This window comes from Sinocyclocheilus grahami, unplaced genomic scaffold, assembly GCF_001515645.1.
Source record: "Sinocyclocheilus grahami isolate Dianchi unplaced genomic scaffold, SAMN03320097.WGS_v1.1 scaffold503.1, whole genome shotgun sequence".
Taxonomy (NCBI): Eukaryota; Metazoa; Chordata; class Actinopteri; order Cypriniformes; family Cyprinidae; genus Sinocyclocheilus; species Sinocyclocheilus grahami.
Window position 1 is genome coordinate 1,234,575 of NW_015505682.1, and position 20,816 is coordinate 1,255,390.

Here is a 20,816-nt window from a genome sequence, read left to right on the forward strand (position 1 = left end):
TAATTATTTACATTAATTCACCATTGAAAACCTGGTTTTCTCTCCGACATTTTAGCGGTCATTTGCTTTGCGTGGATGTATTCATAGATTCATTACTCGTTTATTTTACAATGATGAATAAGAGGAGCATAACAGCTGCTTCATAACCACTTTGAAAGTTCTATGTGAATGACATAGGCTGATCGTTTGTTTGTTTGATTTTTTTTGGTTACACTTTATTTTAAGGTCCATTTCTCACTATTAAATGTGCACTAAGCAATATTTGATCAACGCTTTTGACCACAGTCCCTGACCGAGTCCCAAAACCCACTTGTAGCCAATCAGCAGTAGGGTTGGGTATCATTTGAATTTGATCGATTCCGATTCCGATTCCGATTCCGCTTATCGATTCCGATTCCGATTCCTAATTCTGATTCCAATAAGCTAAAACAATCCATTAAACTAATTTTAAGTCAAATATATTTATTCTGTTTTATGTCTATAGTTTTATCAAAATACCACAGAAAAAAACAACTAGACTAATATACATTTCAAACATTAAATTGTTAAAGACAAGCAAACTAATTAATTAGCAATAGCATAAATAAATAAAACTGAACAAATGTCAGGTACAGAAATTGAAATCAAAAGTTTAAAAACACTGTATAGTTTTCTTTATACTGTTATACTGTAAATACTGTTACACATGCGTTTTCTTTCTCATCTGTTTATGTTCACTTAAGACAAAAAAACATTTTTATGATGACATACTGATGTATTTCGTGCATACTGGTCGATAAATGTGAAAGATGTGCAAAATAATTATTTTATAATTATTACATAATTATTTACATTAATTCACCATTGAAAACCTGGTTTTCTCTCCGACATTTTAGCGGTCATTTGCTTTGCGTGGATGTATTCATAGATTCATTACTCGTTTATTTTACAATGATGAATAAGAGGAGCATAACAGCTGCTTCATAACCACTTTGAAAGTTCTATGTGAATGACATAGGCTGATCGTTTGTTTGTTTGATTTTTTTTGGTTACACTTTATTTTAAGGTCCATTTCTCACTATTAAATGTGCACTAAGCAATATTTGATCAACGCTTTTGACCACAGTCCCTGACCGAGTCCCAAAACCCACTTGTAGCCAATCAGCAGTAGGGTTGGGTATCATTTGAATTTGATCGATTCCGATTCCGATTCCGCTTATCGATTCCGATTCCTAATTCTGATTCCAATAAGCTAAAACAATCCATTAAACTAATTTTAAGTCAAATATATTTATTCTGTTTTATGTCTATGGTTTTATCAAAATACCACAGAAAAAAACAACTAGACTAATATACATTTCAAACATTAAATTGTTAAAGACAAGCAAACTAATTAATTAGCAATAGCATAAATAAATAAAACTGAACAAATGTCAGGTACAGAAATTGAAATCAAAAGTTTAAAAACACTGTATAGTTTTCTTTATACTGTTATACTGTAAATACTGTTACACATGCGTTTTCTTTCTCATCTGTTTATGTTCACTTAAGACAAAAAAACATTTTTATGATGACATACTGATGTATTTCGTGCATACTGGTCGATAAATGTGAAAGAGAAGTCAGTTCTGGCCCGGAACAACCTTTGTGGGAATGCACGGAACAGTTCGAGAATGGACACAGGTCGGGAACCTGCATTGTGACCACTGTTCTCTGTGCTCGCGCTTCAGATGTGTGCGCTGCACGCAAACAGTGTGCAAGTTCTTTCCCTTCCTGCACTTAAATAGTTTAAAATCACGTTAAAATGCGAACGCGGGAATCGTTAAGCGGAATCGAAATGCACATGTCTTATCGAATACCCGATTATTGAAAATTTGGAACCGGTTCTAAAATGGAACCGGTTCTCGATACCCAACCCTAATCAGCAGTAAGGGGGCGTGTCTTGTAATGATAGAGAGAAGAGCGCTCAATTTGAGTGCACAGGATGGATATTAGCAGCTCGACTATAGATACAGAGAGATGACAGATAAAAAAAAGAGGAAAATATCAGAGAAACAAAACATTAAAAAGAAGCGTTATGATCAGGCAAGATTGGGGGAGAGAACTCAAGGAGCGGAAGGCTTGGAATCGGACGCCGAGGTTGCGTTGTTTTTCTTCTTGATAGGTGAGTAACATTGATTTTGCTTTGTTTCACACAACTTATTCGCTTTTGTTTGAATATGCTTGCGTGTCATCTTCACTTGTTTCCACGATCGTCGTTGCCATGGTTGTGTACGTATGTGTGGGGCGGAGATTTCAAAATAGGGGTGAGGTCCTGTTGGGCTATAGGCGTGTTTATTTTGGTGCTTTCAGATATCAACATTGTTTGGCAAAAATCGCTTAGTGCACCTTTAACTAACCATTAACTACAATTTTTGCTTCAATAAACTCCTTATTACTGCTTATTAAAATAGTAGTCAACATTTGAAGTGGATCAAAACCTTTCACCAAAGTTGTCCTAAAACCAAAACATACCCGTTCTTGTCTTAGGACAACTTTGATTAACTTTTTTGATCCACTTCAAATGTTGACTACTGTAGTTAGTAAGGTAGTTGTTAAAGGGGTCATATGATGCTTTATACTTTTCCATCATTTTTTAATTCTTTGGCTGTTTTTATGGTGAAAGCCATATTTGAGTTATTAAAACATTTCAAATAGAAACTTAACAGAATATTTAAGACCTATTTTCCAAAAAATTCCAAATTGAATTTGCATTAGCAGAATACACAATTTAAAAAATATATAGAATTATTAACAATCCAATCAAATATGCTTGATAATTGCCTATCAAGACTGTTCCTGGGGGGGGAAATGCGACAATTATATGCAAATAGCGGAGATAGTGGAAAGGTGGCTTAAGTTCATATTAAACATCAAAAAATTTTGACTGCCACGCCTGGCTAGTATCAAGTTATCCCAAAGATTAGGCTACAGTTATGAATGAAAATTATTTTAACTTGTCATTGTTTTTACAAAAACAAATATTTTTCAAAACGTCTGTACAATAAAGCTTTCATTATAGTGGATGAATGTCTGGTTATGTTTGCAGACTGTGGGTGGAGTTGGTTCCATGAAAACAATGCTTTCCAGACAGTCACCTTCCTGATATCCTCATGCAGATAATTGAAACCAAAAGTAACTAGCTGAATGCAAAACTTTTTGAGTTCAGAACTTGATTTTCAGGCACTCGAATTGTGTGGAAATCTGCAGGCATTCTTCATAGGCCTGCTTATAGATGATCTGTGACACAGTCTGCACGCAATGACTTCTGCAACAGTACCAAATCATGAAACTCTCTGCCCTTTCACCAAATCTGATTTTGTAATGGACAAAGGCATGCGATGAAAACTGACTAAATGGCATTCTGGGAATGACTCCATGCTGAACTCAATTAGAATTAAAACAATGACTCTACAGTTGCTGGACTTTGGCTATGGAGAGTTACAAACACGCACACAATCGCACAAAGCACACGTGAACGCACATACACGACTTCCTCTCAAGAAATTCCTGTCTGTAACAGTGGCGAGAAAATGAGGCCCTTGGTGCTTTTGGCACGAGCGTCAGTATTAACCCCAAGCCTGGCACTCCAGCACTTTGGAGACAATCTGCAGCTTTGTCTGAGCCACAACCAGTGTGCTGACAGAAGGAGGGCAGCTCTGCACTGTAGAAACGCCTCGCTTGTGAGCAGCCATTTATAAGGGTTGCATGAAGCAAGGTACCATTGAGTCCACCAACGTCACATCTTTGAAGTGGTCCTGGAAGCAGCTTTGTTCATAGCTCAGTATGAGTTATCCTTGTCAAATTTGAGAAATACTCACCCACAGGCCATAATTCAGTTTATATGGTCACTGTGGGCAGGAACACTTGAAGCTAGAGCTGAATAAGGAACTTATGAACAAATCTCTCCTCAATAGCTTACAACACAGCGTACTTTAACATGCACATTTATAGCAGGTTTTTGAATACTTGCACTGTAAAAAAAATTCTGTAGTTTTTACAAAAAAATGTTGGCAGCTGTGGTTGCCAGAATAATTTTGTAAAAAATACAGAAAAACTGTAAACACATTTACGGCCAAAAACTGTACATTTTGCAGTATAAAACTGTAATTTACAAACAAGAAAATTTGAATGTAAACCAGTAAATTCAACAATGCACACTGCTATTAAAATCAGTTTTGTACCTTTAACATACTGACAACCACCATAATAATGCAGGTGGTAAAAGAGAAAGCCACATAAAGAATCAAAGCTCATCACAAGTAGCTTCGCCACAAGCAGAAGTGTATACTAATATATAGAAGGTGCACAGAGTCATTCATGCAAACACAAAACACCATCATGGTAACACACATGATACTTAAATAATGCATTAAACAACAGAAGATGTAACATAAAGCCCAAATATACATAACTAATAACAAAAACTTTTTAAAAACATGATTATTTAAACAAAATACTTTTAAATGTGGAGTGTCATGCAGGGAATTCTGGGAATATCAGTTTACAGTTTTTGACTGTAAATTATACACTGATCTGTTATTTTTATTTCTAAAAACTGTAAAATTAACAGCATTTTACTGTAAAATTACATGTTACATGTCTGGTTAGATATTTTACAATTTTTCCCTGTATATAATACGGGAACTTACTGTTAAGCTATTAACAGTTTTTTTCAGTAGCGTTTTTACCAAATTTTACAGTTAAAATTACACTTATTTTTTACAGTGTGGGCTACAGTTTTCATCTGTCTGTCCATGAAATAAAAATATTTGAAGGGTTAAATACACCCACAGAGGCAAACTGTAGTGCGATTAATGAGTATGCATGCTTGACAAAGTCAAGCTGCAATCGCATTATCTAGGTCTGTGAGCGTGACTTCAAAAAGTTAACATTTTAAATAGACAAATTATTGCTATTGTTCCATTATTTACCATTCAAAAATGTGCAGTCAGTAAGATTTGTTTTCCCCAAAGAAATTAATAGTTGTATTCAGCAAGGACACATTACATTGGTGGCAGAAAAGACAATCATGTTACAAAATATTTCTTTCATATGAACTTTCTATTTACTCAAAGAATCCTAAAAAAAATATTCAGCAGCACAACTGTTTTCAATATTGATAAACTTAAGAAATGTTTCCTGAGCACCAAATCAGCATATCAGAATAATTTATGAATGATCATGTGACACTGAAGACTGGAAACATCAACAATGATACTCTTAGTAATACGGTTTTAATGTATTTTTGATCAAATAAATACAGCGTGACCTAAATAAACTGACCTCTGGTACTGTATATATTAAAACATAGCCTACCTACATTAAATATTCTAAGGCATATAATAAAAAATGTAACATTTAATGAAAACTTCTGATAAAAAAAAAAAAAATGCCAGTCATGTATCATATTTGTGAAAGAGCCTGTGGAAATTTTGGCAACAAAAGAATCTTTCAACACTGAACCTTGTGCAGGTTGTCATCAGTTCTCTGGATGTGAGCCCAATGAAATCAGCGGATAATGATACAGGACAGACTAATCAAGAAATCATTACAATATCTGACCACAATTTAACAGATTAGAGAGCAGTAACCCAATAAACCACCTATGATTTAGCTATACTATGTTTGGTTGCAACACCTCTTTAAAAATGATGTCAAAATATGAAAGGTATTGCAGTCCGAAGATAGAGTGAATGCAGGAATGTGTAGGCTACTTAAACGAGTGTAGGCATATGCGTGTGGGCATGTGCAGACTACACAGAGCGGAAAAAGTGCGGCCCTCGAGCTCTGACCACATCAGGGCTCTCGAAGGAGGCAGGAAAGAGAAAGAAATATTCAGAACACAAGTGTTTAAAGATGCTCAAAAGAATCTCTCACTATTTTATAATTAAACCCTGGACACTTGTAGGATACAGGACACTTAAAAAAAGGTACAAAAGCTGCCACTGTCGTGAACGCACGACAAATTCTGACACAGAAGAGAAGAAATTGTTGAATAAAGTTATTTTTGTTTTCGTTGCACACAAAAATAATTCTCGTAGCTTCATAAAATTGCGGTTGAACCATTGATGTCACTTGGACTATTTTAACGATGTCCTTCCTTACTACCTTTCTCGCCCTTGAACGAGTCAGTTCTGTTGCCGTCTATGCAAGGTCAAGTCCACATGAAATCAAAATTGAAGTTTTATGGCTTTTAGTATGAAAAGCCTTACGTTTATCTATAAATGTGCTCCAAAAGAATGTAAAAATTTGCATTAAAAAAATAAAAGCATTCAAATGTTACAGTCTCTAACTTCCGCTAAAATGGATCAACGATTTTGATGACATCACCTTGCACTTCAGCTTCTCATCAAACTTTGTCCAATCAAATGCTCTCTAGAATCCGAAGCATCCCGCCCCCTAAATAGATGCTGAAGCTGCGGATTAAATCGGTCACTTGTTCACAGAGTTAGTATTTTCTGTACAGCGAATGGCACTGTGCACTATATAGGGGATGGGAACGATTCAGATAGTGTAAATTAGGGATGGGCATTCCAAGCAAAAATAATATTAGAAAATCACTGGGTATTATTCGATTATTATTCGAAAATCGCACCCCTCCCCCGCATGCACGCACAAACACCCATAAACAGAGAGAGAGGGAGAGACGGGATTCACGCTTTAAATCTGTATGATAATCTGTTTAATTTAGAAGATAGGCTACCTTAACTCAAGCCATATAATGATTGTTACGTGCTGAAACATATTAATATATTGTTATACATAACCGAATGACAGCACGTATTAACATAACAGTCCGTCCATTAGCATAAATCAACTGCTCATAAGGCTAAGACATTTCCATTTCAAAAAATTGAACCCCTAAAGGAAATAGATACGAGATGGGAGGAAAAAATATACGTTACTTCAATATCTTCTGTCGCAATTATATCATTGGGCAATTATACTGTACATAAAGTAGTGGTCGACCGATATATCGCCAAGGCCGATATATTGGCCGATATTTAGCATTTATTTTCAAATATCGGCATCGGCCGATGAGTTTTTCTGTTTTCTGTTTTTCTGCCCAAGCTGTGATATAAACGAAACGCTATTAGCTATTTAAAAAAGGTGGCGGGATTGATTGATGTGTCCCACCCTGTCTTCTTGTTTTGTTGAAATGACGTAAACACATAGAATAACGCTGCGTGTTTTAAAGCACTTCAGTGGACCTTTAATTTGTTTTCCGAAGATGAACAAACGTCTTACGGGTTTGGAACGATAGGTTAATTAATTAATGACAAAATGTTTATTTTTTGGGTGAACTATCCCTTTAAAGGTATATTAGTTTCTAGTAGGTTTTGAAAGCGTACTGCTCCAGTGACAACTTTTCTACCTTTTTTTAAGAGCGTACACACAACAAACCATACGGCAAAGAAATCCCTTTTTGGAAAAAAAAACTATAATTGGTTTACAATTTTCACTCAGAAATTGCTAGTAAATTTCACAAATAATTACAAAAAAACATCAAGTAATGCATTGAATATTTTGAAAATTTCAAATAAAATTGTAATTGAAATTTTATTTACAACTTCAAAAGAATATATTTTTTAACAGTGCATGATTCACTTCATAAAAAGCATTGCCTTCTTAAAGTGGACTGAATTCTTAGCATATATGGGTGATTCAGAGTACATGGAGTGAATGTGTTTCCTCTGTTGTTCGCTTAGGTAACATGAGGCATTTTAACGCACTGTGTGTGTTTGATGTGACCCATCTCCTTAAAGTGGGGGTGATTCATGGGCCTGTCATCTCCTTGCATCTCCCTCATTTCCTATCTGAGTTCCCCTCCTCTCCAACGGTGCATTAGAAAGAACCAGCATGATGCACAACGATACCACACTTCCCTCAATAAGAGACAGATGGAGGAAGACGCAACAAAACTTCTCACTTGATGGGGTCTATCAAGTCTGCATCTCAGTTCACTTGTAGCTGACGTAACTACACTTAAGAAAGTGTGTCTGGTTTAAGACTAGAAACTCCCGGAAGTGTTGGAAGAAACGGTACCGGAGACATTCGGCGTCCATTCATCAACACTTCCTCCTGCGTATCCGCTGACATGCTCACGAGGATCCCCTACTCGCTCTGACGGTTTCCTCTCGATGTCTCTCTTCCTCCCCATCTCTCCAGAGAGAGAGGAATAAATTGCTTGGCCAGATCAATAGGAAATTCCTTAAGAACAGAAAGTTGTGAACAAGGAGATCTCCTGGGACAATGAATGGCCTACTTCCCCAACTGTGTGGGTCTGAAACATCTGGTGTCATTAATTTAATAGAGATCCTCTATAAAACAAAGACTTTTCCCTTTTGAGACACTTATTGGTAAAGTCAATTTCCCTCTCCCAAGTACTCCCACATCCAAAAATGGTTCCAAGCTAGATGTTTAAGAAATCAGAAGACATAAGACATTTAAAAGCTTTTCTTTAATGTTACAGCACATAAAAAAAAGCATTTTTACTAGGGATTTTTACATTTTTTTTGACGTCACATTATACATCTCATCAAAATTTCTGTCCAATCAAATGCTCTCTAGAATCCGAAGCGCCCGCCCCCTACACTGTAAAATAGACGCTGAAGCCGCGGCTGAAATCGGTCACTTGTCCACAGAATTAGTATTTTATTATATAGTTATTACAGTTATATTATTACAGTGAATGGCACGTAGTGCACTATATAGGGGACAGGGAACGATTCAAACAGTGTAAATATGCTTTCCATTGAGGAAAAAAAGAAGTCTGGTTTCGCGCTGTCACGCTAACCACCGCACACACACTTTGCTCCGGTCCAGAGACACGATAGCATGGAGCGGATCACATGCGCGAGTCGGCGCAGACCACAAAATGTATCAGAGCTATTTGAATTCTACACAGAATGCTATATTTTATAGCAATATGGATGAGATTGTGGCTGGCATACCCTGTCAAATGCAGCTTTACGGAGCTCAACGGCTCTGGACGGCTCTAGCCCAAGCTGTGATATAAACGAAGGCTATTGGCTATTTTAAAAAGGGGCGGGGTTGCTTGATATGTCCCGCCCTGTCTTCCTGTTTCAGTTCAAATGACGTCAACACATAGACTAACACTGCGTGTTTCTAAGCATTTCAGGGGACCTTTAAATTAGACGATGATCTAAATCTTAAAAAAGGCAGAAAAAAATTTATATCAGCTGATGAATATTCACAGATATCAGCCAATAACCAACAAAATGCTGATATTTTGTACATCTTTGAATGTACAGTACATTATATTATATGTTTTGATGCCTGATTTCACTTGAAAATATAACACTGTTTAAAATTCTGGGGTCAGTTTTTTTTTAAAAGAAATTAACAATTTTATTCAACAAGGATGCACTAAATTGATCCGAAGTAACATTAACATTTATAATGTTTAAAATTTCTATTTCATATAAATGCTGTTCTTTTGAACTTTCAATTAATCAAACAATACTGAAAAAAGTATAACAAATTTCACAAAAATATTAAGCACAACTGTTTTCACTACTGATAATAAGAAATGTATTTAAATATTAAATCCGCATATTTGATTGATTTCTGAAGGATCATGTGACACTGAAGACTAGAGTTATTACATTTTAAAATATAACCAAACAGATATAGGCTAACTTATTTTAAATAGTAATAATATTTACAGTAATGTTCTTACTCTACTTTTGATCAAATAAACTGAAGCCTTGGTGAACATAGACTTCTTTTTTTCGTCTTTTCCTTACCAACCCCAAACTTTTGAATGGTAGTGTACATTTATAATATACATAATCACAGTCATTATCAGCCACCATAAAACGTATTTTTCTATTAGTGCATCACTCTTATTTTTTTAAATACATCACAAACTCTAACAATTAAAAATGTTATTCATATTATGCGACAGCCCTGACAAAATCCCTACAATGTGTATCTCAACATTTTTCCTACTTTATTTTGTTTTTAAACTTTACCCCAGATTACACTTAAGCTATGCATGACAGTTTTAGGTTTCAGCTTTCTGTTATTCTGTTATGAATGCAACTTGTTTCTAAATGGGGGGGGGGGCAATATCAAAGACTCGTTTTGTTCTGCGCTCAAACTCCCTCGACTCTGTGGGATCTCTCTCGTCAATCAGGTCTCTCTGGTTCTGGAGCGGAGCAGATGGAGAGGCTGAACTGAAACAGGTGTAAGAACAGCATGGCAGCCTGCCGACTTCCACCGACACTTTGTGGAAATCGTTTTCACAAATGACACATTCTCAAGAAAAGACATGTCAATAAGGCATGACACCGAGGTGACAGATCGACTTGCTGCCTTTCGGTTGAGTAGCTCTACAATCACAAATAAAGCCTATATGCTATCCTGTACCCTATCATATTACAATGCTGTCAGTTTTAAGCGCTCAAAATGAGAAAAACAAGCAGAAAGACCAGTTTTCTCTTAACGATGCAAATAGCTCCCAAGCTAATGTGCGATTACTAATGTAATATTTAACTACCTTGCACACTATTACAGTGATTACACAATTAGAACGAAGTAACTCTATTAACCGTGAGTCTGTGACTTGGCACATGCCGGCCAAACTGGTCAATAAGGATACAGTTAACCCCTAACTGTATACACTACATTAAGCCTTTTCTGATTATTATTGTGCATTTTCTAAGAAATGATTATACCTTTTCTGTCATTTTCTATATCTCTAAGAGAAACCGTTGGGGTGAGTCCGCAGTGGCAAACAGTCGGATTCGACATCTGTGTTTATCCTCTCGTAAAAAACCAAACAGGCTATATTTACTCTGGCCAAACAGGCAGGAGAGAGCAGAGTGAACGAGAGAGAGAGAGAGAGAGAGAGAGAATGAACAAACCAAATGTTGTTTTTGTTGTTTAGATTTAAAGGTTCAATAAACTGTTGCATTACCAAACAATTAGATGATGACTGACCAATATTTTACATGTGGCTTTACAGGGTTAAAGCAAATGATTGAGGCTATGATTCTACAACTTTTGTATTGCCCCCCAAAAAAACAACAACCTGTCATACAGGTTTGTAACATGATGATAGTAAATGAATGAATGCAGAATAATAATGTGGTTGAACTATTTCTTTAATCCGATAACAATACATAAGCCACCTGTTGTTAAGATTGCGGAGATAAATCTTCTGCCTTTTACCAAAAACACATAATGTGTATATACAAATAATGCACAAATGTGTTAAACTCAAACCAAATAGCTAATTTATTAGGGATATTTCTGGCCCAGTTAATGGATGACATGAAAGCAGGTAGTGATGCCACACTAATAACCTACCCGAGAATGTAACCCAGAGAGAATACTAAAGTCCACATTAGTATGCAGTTATTACATGTCAAAATATTATCTTTTCCCCTTCTGTTGCTCAGACTGGTCATTTACAAAAGATGAAACCAAAAGCATGTCAAGCCCAGTTAAATTACTCACAAAAGTACTGTCTATTTAGTAAATGAATTAGAAAGTCTTTTGTCTGTCTAAACACACTGTTGACCACAGAGAAGGGTGTGTAGTGTAATGTGACAATAAAGATATAGCTATTGTTCATAACTCACTCTTGACCTACATGAAATTCAAACCACTTATGGTTTAAACTTCTTGACCTCACTGTTGCTCAAAAATATTTCATAATTTTGCATCTTTAGAGCTTAAAAAGACATGTTTCATGGCCCATAAGTTGTTCATTTCTCTCTTCACCTGACAACAATGACACACAAATGTAAGAACAAACAAAACAATCAGGCATGTTTGCAGAAGAAAATGCCACCACAGCCTTAAACAGACCTACGAGGACTCAAATGACAAAATGCAAATCCCTCAGACAATCCAGGACTACTCTCAGCTGAGTTTGTCTATTCAAAACCCTCAACCTATCAATAACTAACCCAGCAGACTGCGAAAGACAGTGTTTGTGCGTTTAAGAGGCTTTTCTAGTTAGTTGATGGAAAAAGAACTCCAAGAACTCCAGCTATTCCTTCACACACAGATATACTGCTACTTTACAGGGTACGTTACAGAAAACTGGAGTTTAGCCTAACACCTGGATGCAGTTACTGAGATTTACAACAGCATTCAGCTCTTCACAAAAACACATTTTGTCTTAAGTTATTACCTGGAAGAAGAATCGGCTCCAAGTTTGGGACTATTTTTGTGTCAACGGCAGCAGTGAGAGAAAGCAACAATCTGCCCTCTCCAGCAACAAACATCATTTTAAGATGCTTCAAAAGACTCCAACTTCTGCGAGAACAAGAGCACCATTGTGTGAAACTTGTAGACCGACTATTGTAGCATGGCCTTTCAGGTGAGTAAAATACACAGTGCTGACGCATGCGCGCTGACTGATCAGGAAGGACTAAAGCGTTTATATTTGCTAACGTGTTTTCACTTAATGAAAATACATTACAGTGATCCCAAATCCTGCATAATGACCAGTGCTTGCTTCATAAAAACCACCACTGCCCACTATATTATCGTGTACATAATAAAGAAACAAAAACTGAAAGCTGTCCAAAGGCTCCCGAGTTTTACTCGCCACTTCGCATTGTTGATTTAAACCTGATCGTAAAAACTAATTATCCCCGGTAAACGTCTCTTACCTTAGCCGACCCTGGAACGCGCGAGGGGAAAACTTCCCTAAATTTCCCTAAGGAGACATGTGTAGTCCGTAAAAACGTTTCAGAAATCCTGTGGATATTGTCGCTTCTCGCCCCAGCGCCGTTCGCCAACGAGGAATTCTTCTTGGCTCCACATTCGTTATTCCTCTTCCTCCCAGCCAACCGAAACCACGACGCCCGGTGCTACTCGCACACACACACACACACACACACACACACACACAGGCCACTGCGCATGCGCGAAGATGCATTCACAAGTGTCTGTAGTAATGTATGAAAGACAGTGAATTCCGCAATGTAACGTGGGGAGCAAATTGTTAGTTTATAATTTAATTTACAGCATTGCGAACGATGTACAGACAAATTAAACAACTAGTAGACATCACTTGAATGGCATATTCATTAAACAACGACACCGTCTTTCTGGCTTTCCTGTTTTTGACAGTGAAATTAGTGGAATTTGGGTTTAAACTTCTCCTCTTTGCGTTATAAATATAGTATTTCTCTTATAACAAAAACAAAGCAATATTGTACATTTCATTTTCATTTCCATTTCCATTTCCATAACCGTATGCCATATGGTTAAGATACGATTATAGAAGCCACTGGCATTAAACCAGTTAATACCTTCGCACACCGTGACTATATGGGAAAACCAATGGTCCATGGAATAGATTGCCTTTCTCACAGGGAAAGGAAACAGGGGAAGAAACGATTCAAGTTGAGATGAACGACAGGCCGACCAACTGACCCAGCTGGGAGCACGACTACAAGAGCATCCTTCAGAGGAATTCGATGATGTGTACAACAAATGGCAATATTTCAGCGGTATGATACGCCCATGCGACGAGCTGTGTGGATGTTGTGATGTACGGTGAACGATCCAGGCAACCACAAACATACACCCGAATTCAGAAAACCGGTTGATTTGGCTGGAGGAACACATACTTTACCAATGATCTCTGGATTAAAAGAAATATCGTTGCAGAATCTAGAAAGTAATTAGGTGGATATTATTATTACCATTATTGTTATTAATATTATTAGTAGTAGTATTGTCATTGTAAAGATGGTGGACACATCTTGTGTTGGCTTTTATTTGGGCAACATAAACATATTATGGAGAATTTCGTCGCCTAATCGCTACGACCTGGACAAAAGTCACCTTTATGCAAGCCATCCGCATCACTCTCATTCTTCATAGAAATATATCAATATCGCTGTATCATAATAATCCAATACCAAGCCGAAGTTTTGTTTAGCTTGTCATACATTTCTATTTATATACGCATCTGACTCCCGCTTGATGATTCAACTGCTCTATGAAAATAAAATGTCTACTGTTAAAATGACAATTATGGAAAATGAGGACGAAATGATCGAAGTAAGCACTTGCACATGCGGTTCATAGAAATAACACGAACCGACAGTCGCTTTGGTTTATGACCTGGATTAAATTGCAAACAGTAGACTTGTAGTGGCTATAGTAACGTTTATCGATTACATATTAATACGCCGAATATATGCCTTTCCCGATGTGCAAAGCGATAAATATGTGGCGTACATTATGTATGTCGATTAGAGCTCATGACAGCCACGGCTCTGTGTTGCCTGTGTCTCTGTGTCATGTCATGTTGTGATTCTCATCTTAAAATGGACGCGCGCTTTCCTTGAACTGTCTTACAGCGTTCGCAATGTTTCGAATTTATACAACACAAGAGACACGTAAAGTGAATATCACAAATGTGCAAATAATTGTGGATGTTTTGAGATCGCGAGCTGGTGCATCTCTGTGAGCCAATCAGAGCTGAATGTTTGAGGATGCCTTAAGGCTTAAGCCTGCGCATGCATGTGTTTAAGGCTATGAATATTCATTAACATTAATTTGCAAAAAAAGTTTAACATCGATGTACGTTTACAAATATGAGAGTTTTACATGAATCAGAGGATTAGAGGTTAAGACAACATTCCAGTGCAAGCTATTTAGGTAGAACCTAACCCCTACTAGAACATGATGATGTGTGATGTAAAGCAAATTATCAGAAGACCCATCTAGTTACTGTATTATCTTTAGTACTATTTGTTTACTTCTGGATTCTGCTGTTAAAAAGAGAAACCAACCAAGCAGTGTCTTCAATGATTCTTCAGATGGAAAAGCCCAATGCTGCATCAAGTAACCAAAAATATAAGATTCTCACACCTTGATGGACTGGATATTCTCACCTAATCTCAAGGACTTTGGTTTCTCTAGCAAAACTCTTTTTCAGTGTCATCATCTATAAATCTATAGCACTATAGAGCATCATCATATTAGAGCTGTTAGCACATACTGACTGACTAAAATGGCTCTATAAATGTTAAGACACACACAAAGTGTGCTGTGGACAATCCAAGCAGTCGGTGAGGACAGTGCAGTGGAAGCCCAGCAAAAGCTTTACTTATTGATTTCGTTCCTCATCAAGAAGGCCTGCACTCAGTAGATGGGCTCTGCATGGATATTGTGCGCAAGTTGACAGAGGGCCTCCTCCAGCTTTTGAGACCACATCGCTGACCTGAACACTCAGTGATGGATCCATATACGAGTCTGAGTAGAGTAGGAGCTGGAGGTGGTGGCAGTGCTGCCCCGCTACCTTGTACCAGTAGGGGAGGTTCCTGTGGACCCAGAGTTCCCCCTGCCCTCCCAGCAAATGCAAACTCAATACCCTGCCTGACACACAACAGCAGCAGCCAGAACTCCTCTACTTTTTCCTCTTCGGTGGACTCCCCAGATTCCCATCTTCCTCATCATCATGAAGGCAGTAACACATACTGGACAGCTGTCTTTGATTATGAGGCCACAGCGGACGAGGAGTTGACCTTGCGACGCGGCGACCTACTGGAGGTGCTCTCCAAGGACTCAAAAGTGTCTGGAGATGAGGGCTGGTGGACTGGCAAGATCCAGGACAAGGTGGGCATATTTCCTAGTAATTATGTGACCCGACGGGACACCAGCTATCCAGCGTTGCCTCCGGGAGGTCTGGTCGGTGGGGAGTCGCCACTGGAGATTGATTTCTCAGAGCTGTGCTTGGAGGAGGTGATCGGTGCTGGAGGCTTTGGAAAGGTGTATAAAGGTGTGTGGCGAGGTGAGGAAGTAGCTGTTAAAGCAGCTCGTCAGGACCCAGATGAGGACATCAGTGCTACGGCAGAGAACGTGAGGCAGGAGGCCAGGCTCTTCTGGATGCTCCAACACCGCAACATCATTGCCCTCCGAGGTGTTTGCCTGCGGGAGCCAAATCTTTGCCTGGTTATGGAATATGCCCGTGGCGGGGCACTTAACCGGGCACTTGCTGGGAAGAAGGTTCCTCCTCGGGTACTGGTGAATTGGGCTGTGCAGATTGTGACAGGAATGGACTACTTGCACAACCAGACCTTTGTGCCAATCATCCATCGAGACCTCAAATCAAGCAACAGTGAGTAATGTTTCTTTATATTTCACAGCAAAAATTGCACCTTTATTGGTACAAGAACTTGTCACTGGGTCAGTACCCCTAAAGCAACAACTTTGCACCTCATCTGTGCCTAAAAGTCCATATTAGTATCTTTGAGTAGTAATATGAACCCTTAAGATGCTAATATGAACGTTTAAGGTTTCAAAAGGATACAAAGATGTCCCTTTGAGGGTACAGCCCCAGCAACAAGCTGTTGTACCCCTAAAGGTACAACATTTGCAAAACATTTTCTCAGAATGTTCTGATGCACTCAACACATATTCATACGCAGCAACATATTGATTAAGGGTAAATGCCTTTGGGACACTTCTAGCATGACAGATACAGTCCCAACATAAATGCAGTGCATCAAATATATAATTCTGCATCCTCAAATTTGCAATGGGAATTATGGGTTTTGCACAGGTGGGGCAACTGTAGTGACAGAACAAAAGGAATAGATGCTGTGTGTGGACTTGCTCATAGCCTCTTGTCGTGGCATTGCTTCCTCTTCTTAAGGAGAGCTGCTCTGCCCTGTAAAACATTGGGCTATTTTTGGTCCTTTGTGCTATTTGCTGCTAAGCGCAGTTGGAGTTGTTGTGGGCAGAAAGAAGAGAGTAGCTGAATGAATAAGTATGGATGCACTTGGGAAAAGGAACACTGCACACTAGATACTAAGGGTACAGCTTTTGCAGTTTTTGCAGTAGCAGAGCTTGACAGACACTCAAGAGAAGATTTAGCAAAGTCTGCTAATCCCTGTCCTTGTCAAATCCATGAAAATAGTCATCCCAGTGCTGCTCCCTCTCCCAGAGATGGGATGCATGTTTATCGTGCCCCTGTAGACACAGGAGGGGTAAAAGCATTAGCTGTCAGAGTTTAGAGTTTCACTGCTTCTCATTATCCAGGGGCTCTGAGCTCAGGTATCCTCTTCAAACTGTAGGCGTACTTGGAGATCGGCACAGCTGCCGTGGCAACAGAGGCGGATTCCAAGCCCTCCAGCCTCTTCCCAGCTCCCCTCTATTGCACCCTAGACATCCCCCTCCCCCACAGTACAGTCCCCTCTCAACGACACACTATAGTGGGCTTGTATGTATGGTACCCTTTTACCTCACCAATAACTGCATTCCCTTACTAGCGTCAGCATTTGTCACAAAATTTAACTCTGATATTTAAATTTTAGCAGTCAAAATAAAGTAGCCCCTCACAATTGGTGTAAATCAATGGTGCTTTGTAAATGTATCATATTAGAACAATGACACGAAGAGTCAGGGACAAAGACATTTACATTAGCTTACCAAAATTACTGTAATAACTGCCTCTCCCTCACGTTGCCTGGGGGGCTAATTTGAACATACTTGGTTTGCTGGTTGTCAGTGCATCTGAATAACTAGGATAATCTGATTACTGTGACCTCCTTTAAAGTGATGTCACTCTGTGTGTGTGAGTTGATAGGCTGAAGTCGGTGGTCAGTCCATGTTGTTAACTGAGCTCACACTGGACTTAAGTTACCGTTATTAAAGAATGGCCCACACACTGGCAAAAACAAAAGAGAAATGGGGATCAACTGGAAGGGTGACTCAGCTGAGAGTAACGCTAAACCCCCGATCACCTTCCCCTGACACACTCCTCAGGCAGGTCTTTACTGGAACACAGAAATGGCAAATGGCTAACGCACACTGTCTGGTGCTATCAAATTGTTGTGGCACATGTTCAGTACTTGTATTCAACGTAAAGGGGAGGTCTAATGATATTTAATTCATCCTAACTTATGTACACTGTTAAAGAGTTAACTTCTCATGGCAAACATGGCCAAAGTTTCAAAAAACGAGTTGGATGTATGGTGGAGTATTTCTCTGCCAAATACACTCCTTCAGGGTTCGTATAAGTTTCAGAAAGTTTTTTTCGAATATAGCCCTGTATGATGTCATAAATGGCAGAATTCTCCTGGAAAAACGTGCGCGCACATCAACCAGGGGTGCGTTTCCAAAAAGCATTATTAGCTAACTATGGTCGTTAGTTCTCTTTAACTCTATTGGTAATGACGGAACTTGCGACCATAGTTGCTTTTGGAAAACGCACCCCAGAGCGAGAACAAGAGCGTGCCCATCAACGTACTTCATTTGGGTTACAGAAGTCATCGGCAGCACTGCACATGACTTGCTTGAGAAGGATATGTAATTTTGTTTTTAGACCACAAAATCAACAGTGTCACCAAAAAAAAGTGTGTTTTTGGTTGTGAGAGAAAGATAACCTTGTTCAGCTTCCCCAAAAAACCCAGCATTAAGGGAACAGTGGATGCAGTTTGTTTCTCCAGAGTTGTGCAAATGTTTGTTCGCGGCATTTTGGTGACAAATGTTTTATAAACAAATGAAATAAAATTTAAGTCAATAAAGTTTTTGTTCCTGTTTTATTTATATCAATGTTGCAGCTTGCAGATGATTGCTACGCAAAAGCTTTGCGTGCTCGTGACTCTTTAGCTCTCTGCCCATGGCACACCTCCATCAGCTTGACTGTTTTCTGTAGAGAAGCGGTACATCTGCATCTGTCTTTTATAAATCTGATAAAACTAAAGACTCTTCAGTGATACAAAGGAATTCAGTACTACTATAGGTACTCAAGATTAACAAGAGATTGGCAGAAACTGTGTGTGTTATGTCCCCTTTAATTTTATATTATATTAGTCCGACACATTAATCAGATAATATTTGACAATTCTGAGATTATCGGCAAATAAAGATCATGTGACACTGAAGACTGGAATAATAGCTGCTGAAAAATCAGCCTCGTCATCACACAAATAAATTCCATTTTAAAATAAATTAAAACTGTTGAAATATAATGAAAACCGTTCATTTAATTTATCGTATTTAACAATATTAATAGTTTTACTGTGTCGTTGTTCAAATAATTGTAATATATATCAGATTATATATGAGCATTATATCAGCTTGTGACCACTCTGCAGTCTATGACAATGTAGATATTATCATAATAGCTAGTTAAGTTAACTAGTGTGCCATGCGTGTTGTGACAACTGAAACTTCAATTACAGGACATGCTTAAGTACTCAACTGTGGACATAAAAGGCATTAACGCGTCTATTAAGAACACTTGGGAAACCATTTCTTGTATGCACACTCACTAGAGGTTTTTTTTGGACTTCTGATTACCTGACTTGGCTGTTCTGTAATATTGATTTTAGTGAGTTCAGTTTAGTGAGTACAGTTCAGTTGTTGGTCATGTGATGTCTATACCATCTGAGCATGTAAATTTATGTAAAATTAGATTTATCAAATACTGTTTTACCAGCAGGTGTAGAGAAAATAAATTATGGAGAGAGAGACTGGACGAGAGAGAGGCTGGGAACACAGAAGAATAGCAACAATGACCCCTTTATCGCATATCCAAGACAAAGATGCCTCGACAATGACAGGAGTCACTCGCCTGACTGGGGGAGGGTGGATATGAGAAAATGAGCATCTGGACCATAAGAGTTTATATGGATACAGGGGACAAGAAAATACTAAGGGATGTGTATATATGTATGGCTACGTGTTCTGGAAAAGCCCCAGGGTCTGAACTCACACTGGGAGAGAGAGGGTCAGTGGTGGGTTATAAGCACCGGGGTCAGTGGGGTACAGGGTAGAGTGACTAATATGTCACAAATGACAGATAAATTGCTAGTTATATGTCTTTATTTTAAGTAGCTCAATTTGTAGACCATGGTACTAGCGTCGGCAATGTCATGGGGTTAATTCCTAGAGAACATGCATAAAAATATACATTGAAAGCCTCTTAAGTCACTTTGGAACATCTGCCAAATGCATACATGCACTTGCACATGCCATTACATCACAAATTATGTACTTATCTAACTGTGACTTATGTTAGTGTGTTACAAGGTTTCTGTTTTTACTATCTCTTTCACACAGACTCTGTATTCAGAAGTTTTGCTCTTGAGGCTACAAAAAACTTTACAAAAGATGCCTGACAGTTTCACAACGCCACTCTCCTGCCTTTACGACAACACCCTGCATTCATGGGATGCACAAATGTCACCCACAATTTTAGGTGATCCATTAATAAGTAATAGGATGCATTCCTTTCCCACCGATTAGAGTCGGACGGGGATGGTGGTAAAAGTGGGGCCATGGACTTTTTGCATTGCTTGCACACTGGTTAGTGACCATGAGTCATTTGTCCAGCCTTTTATGTGTTAAACATTATGAGCCAATACCATTTTTAGAGTTTGAGAAGCGATACCTGTATTTAGTTAAGCCATAATTTTCAAATATAGTTTAAAATATACTTATTTTAAAAATTATTTTATATGTATTACAAAGTATTGGGTAAGAGCTGTTATTTTCATGCCCTTACTGGTTATCAGGCTGATTTCACATGTCGTTTTCCACCAAAATAAAAGCTTGAATGTTTAATGCTTGAAATTTAAGATTCTTTATCTTCTATTCTAAACAATTATTATTATATTTTTCTTAAGTACTCGGTTTTTATTTTACAGTAAAATATTACAATAGTAATCTTTTGTAATTATTATTATTAACAATAATATATTATTTAGATTTTTTTTAGCAATAACGATAATCCCGATAAAATATTTTTTTGAAATCATATTGATATATAATCACCAATTGTTCAG

At 38.1% G+C, this 20,816-nt stretch overlaps 2 protein-coding genes across 4 annotated transcripts in view; one reads left to right on the forward strand and one right to left on the reverse strand.

Moving 5' to 3' along the window:
* Positions 1–12,864, reverse strand: part of sipa1l3 (signal-induced proliferation-associated 1 like 3) — a 129,972-nt gene extending 117,108 nt beyond the window's left edge. For both annotated transcript variants that reach the window (XM_016237011.1, XM_016237008.1), the window contains exon 1: positions 12,675–12,864. The gene's annotated coding sequence lies outside the window, so the exon portion shown is untranslated. The remainder of the gene's footprint in view (positions 1–12,674) is intronic.
* Positions 12,865–13,357: 493 nt separating this feature from the next.
* map3k10 (mitogen-activated protein kinase kinase kinase 10) overlaps positions 13,358–20,816 on the forward strand; it is a 49,904-nt gene continuing 42,445 nt past the window's right edge. For both annotated transcript variants that reach the window (XM_016237013.1, XM_016237012.1), the window contains exon 1: positions 13,358–16,141. In XM_016237013.1, the coding sequence (XP_016092499.1) occupies positions 15,259–16,141 (883 nt within the window). In that variant the 5' untranslated portion in view covers positions 13,358–15,258. The remainder of the gene's footprint in view (positions 16,142–20,816) is intronic.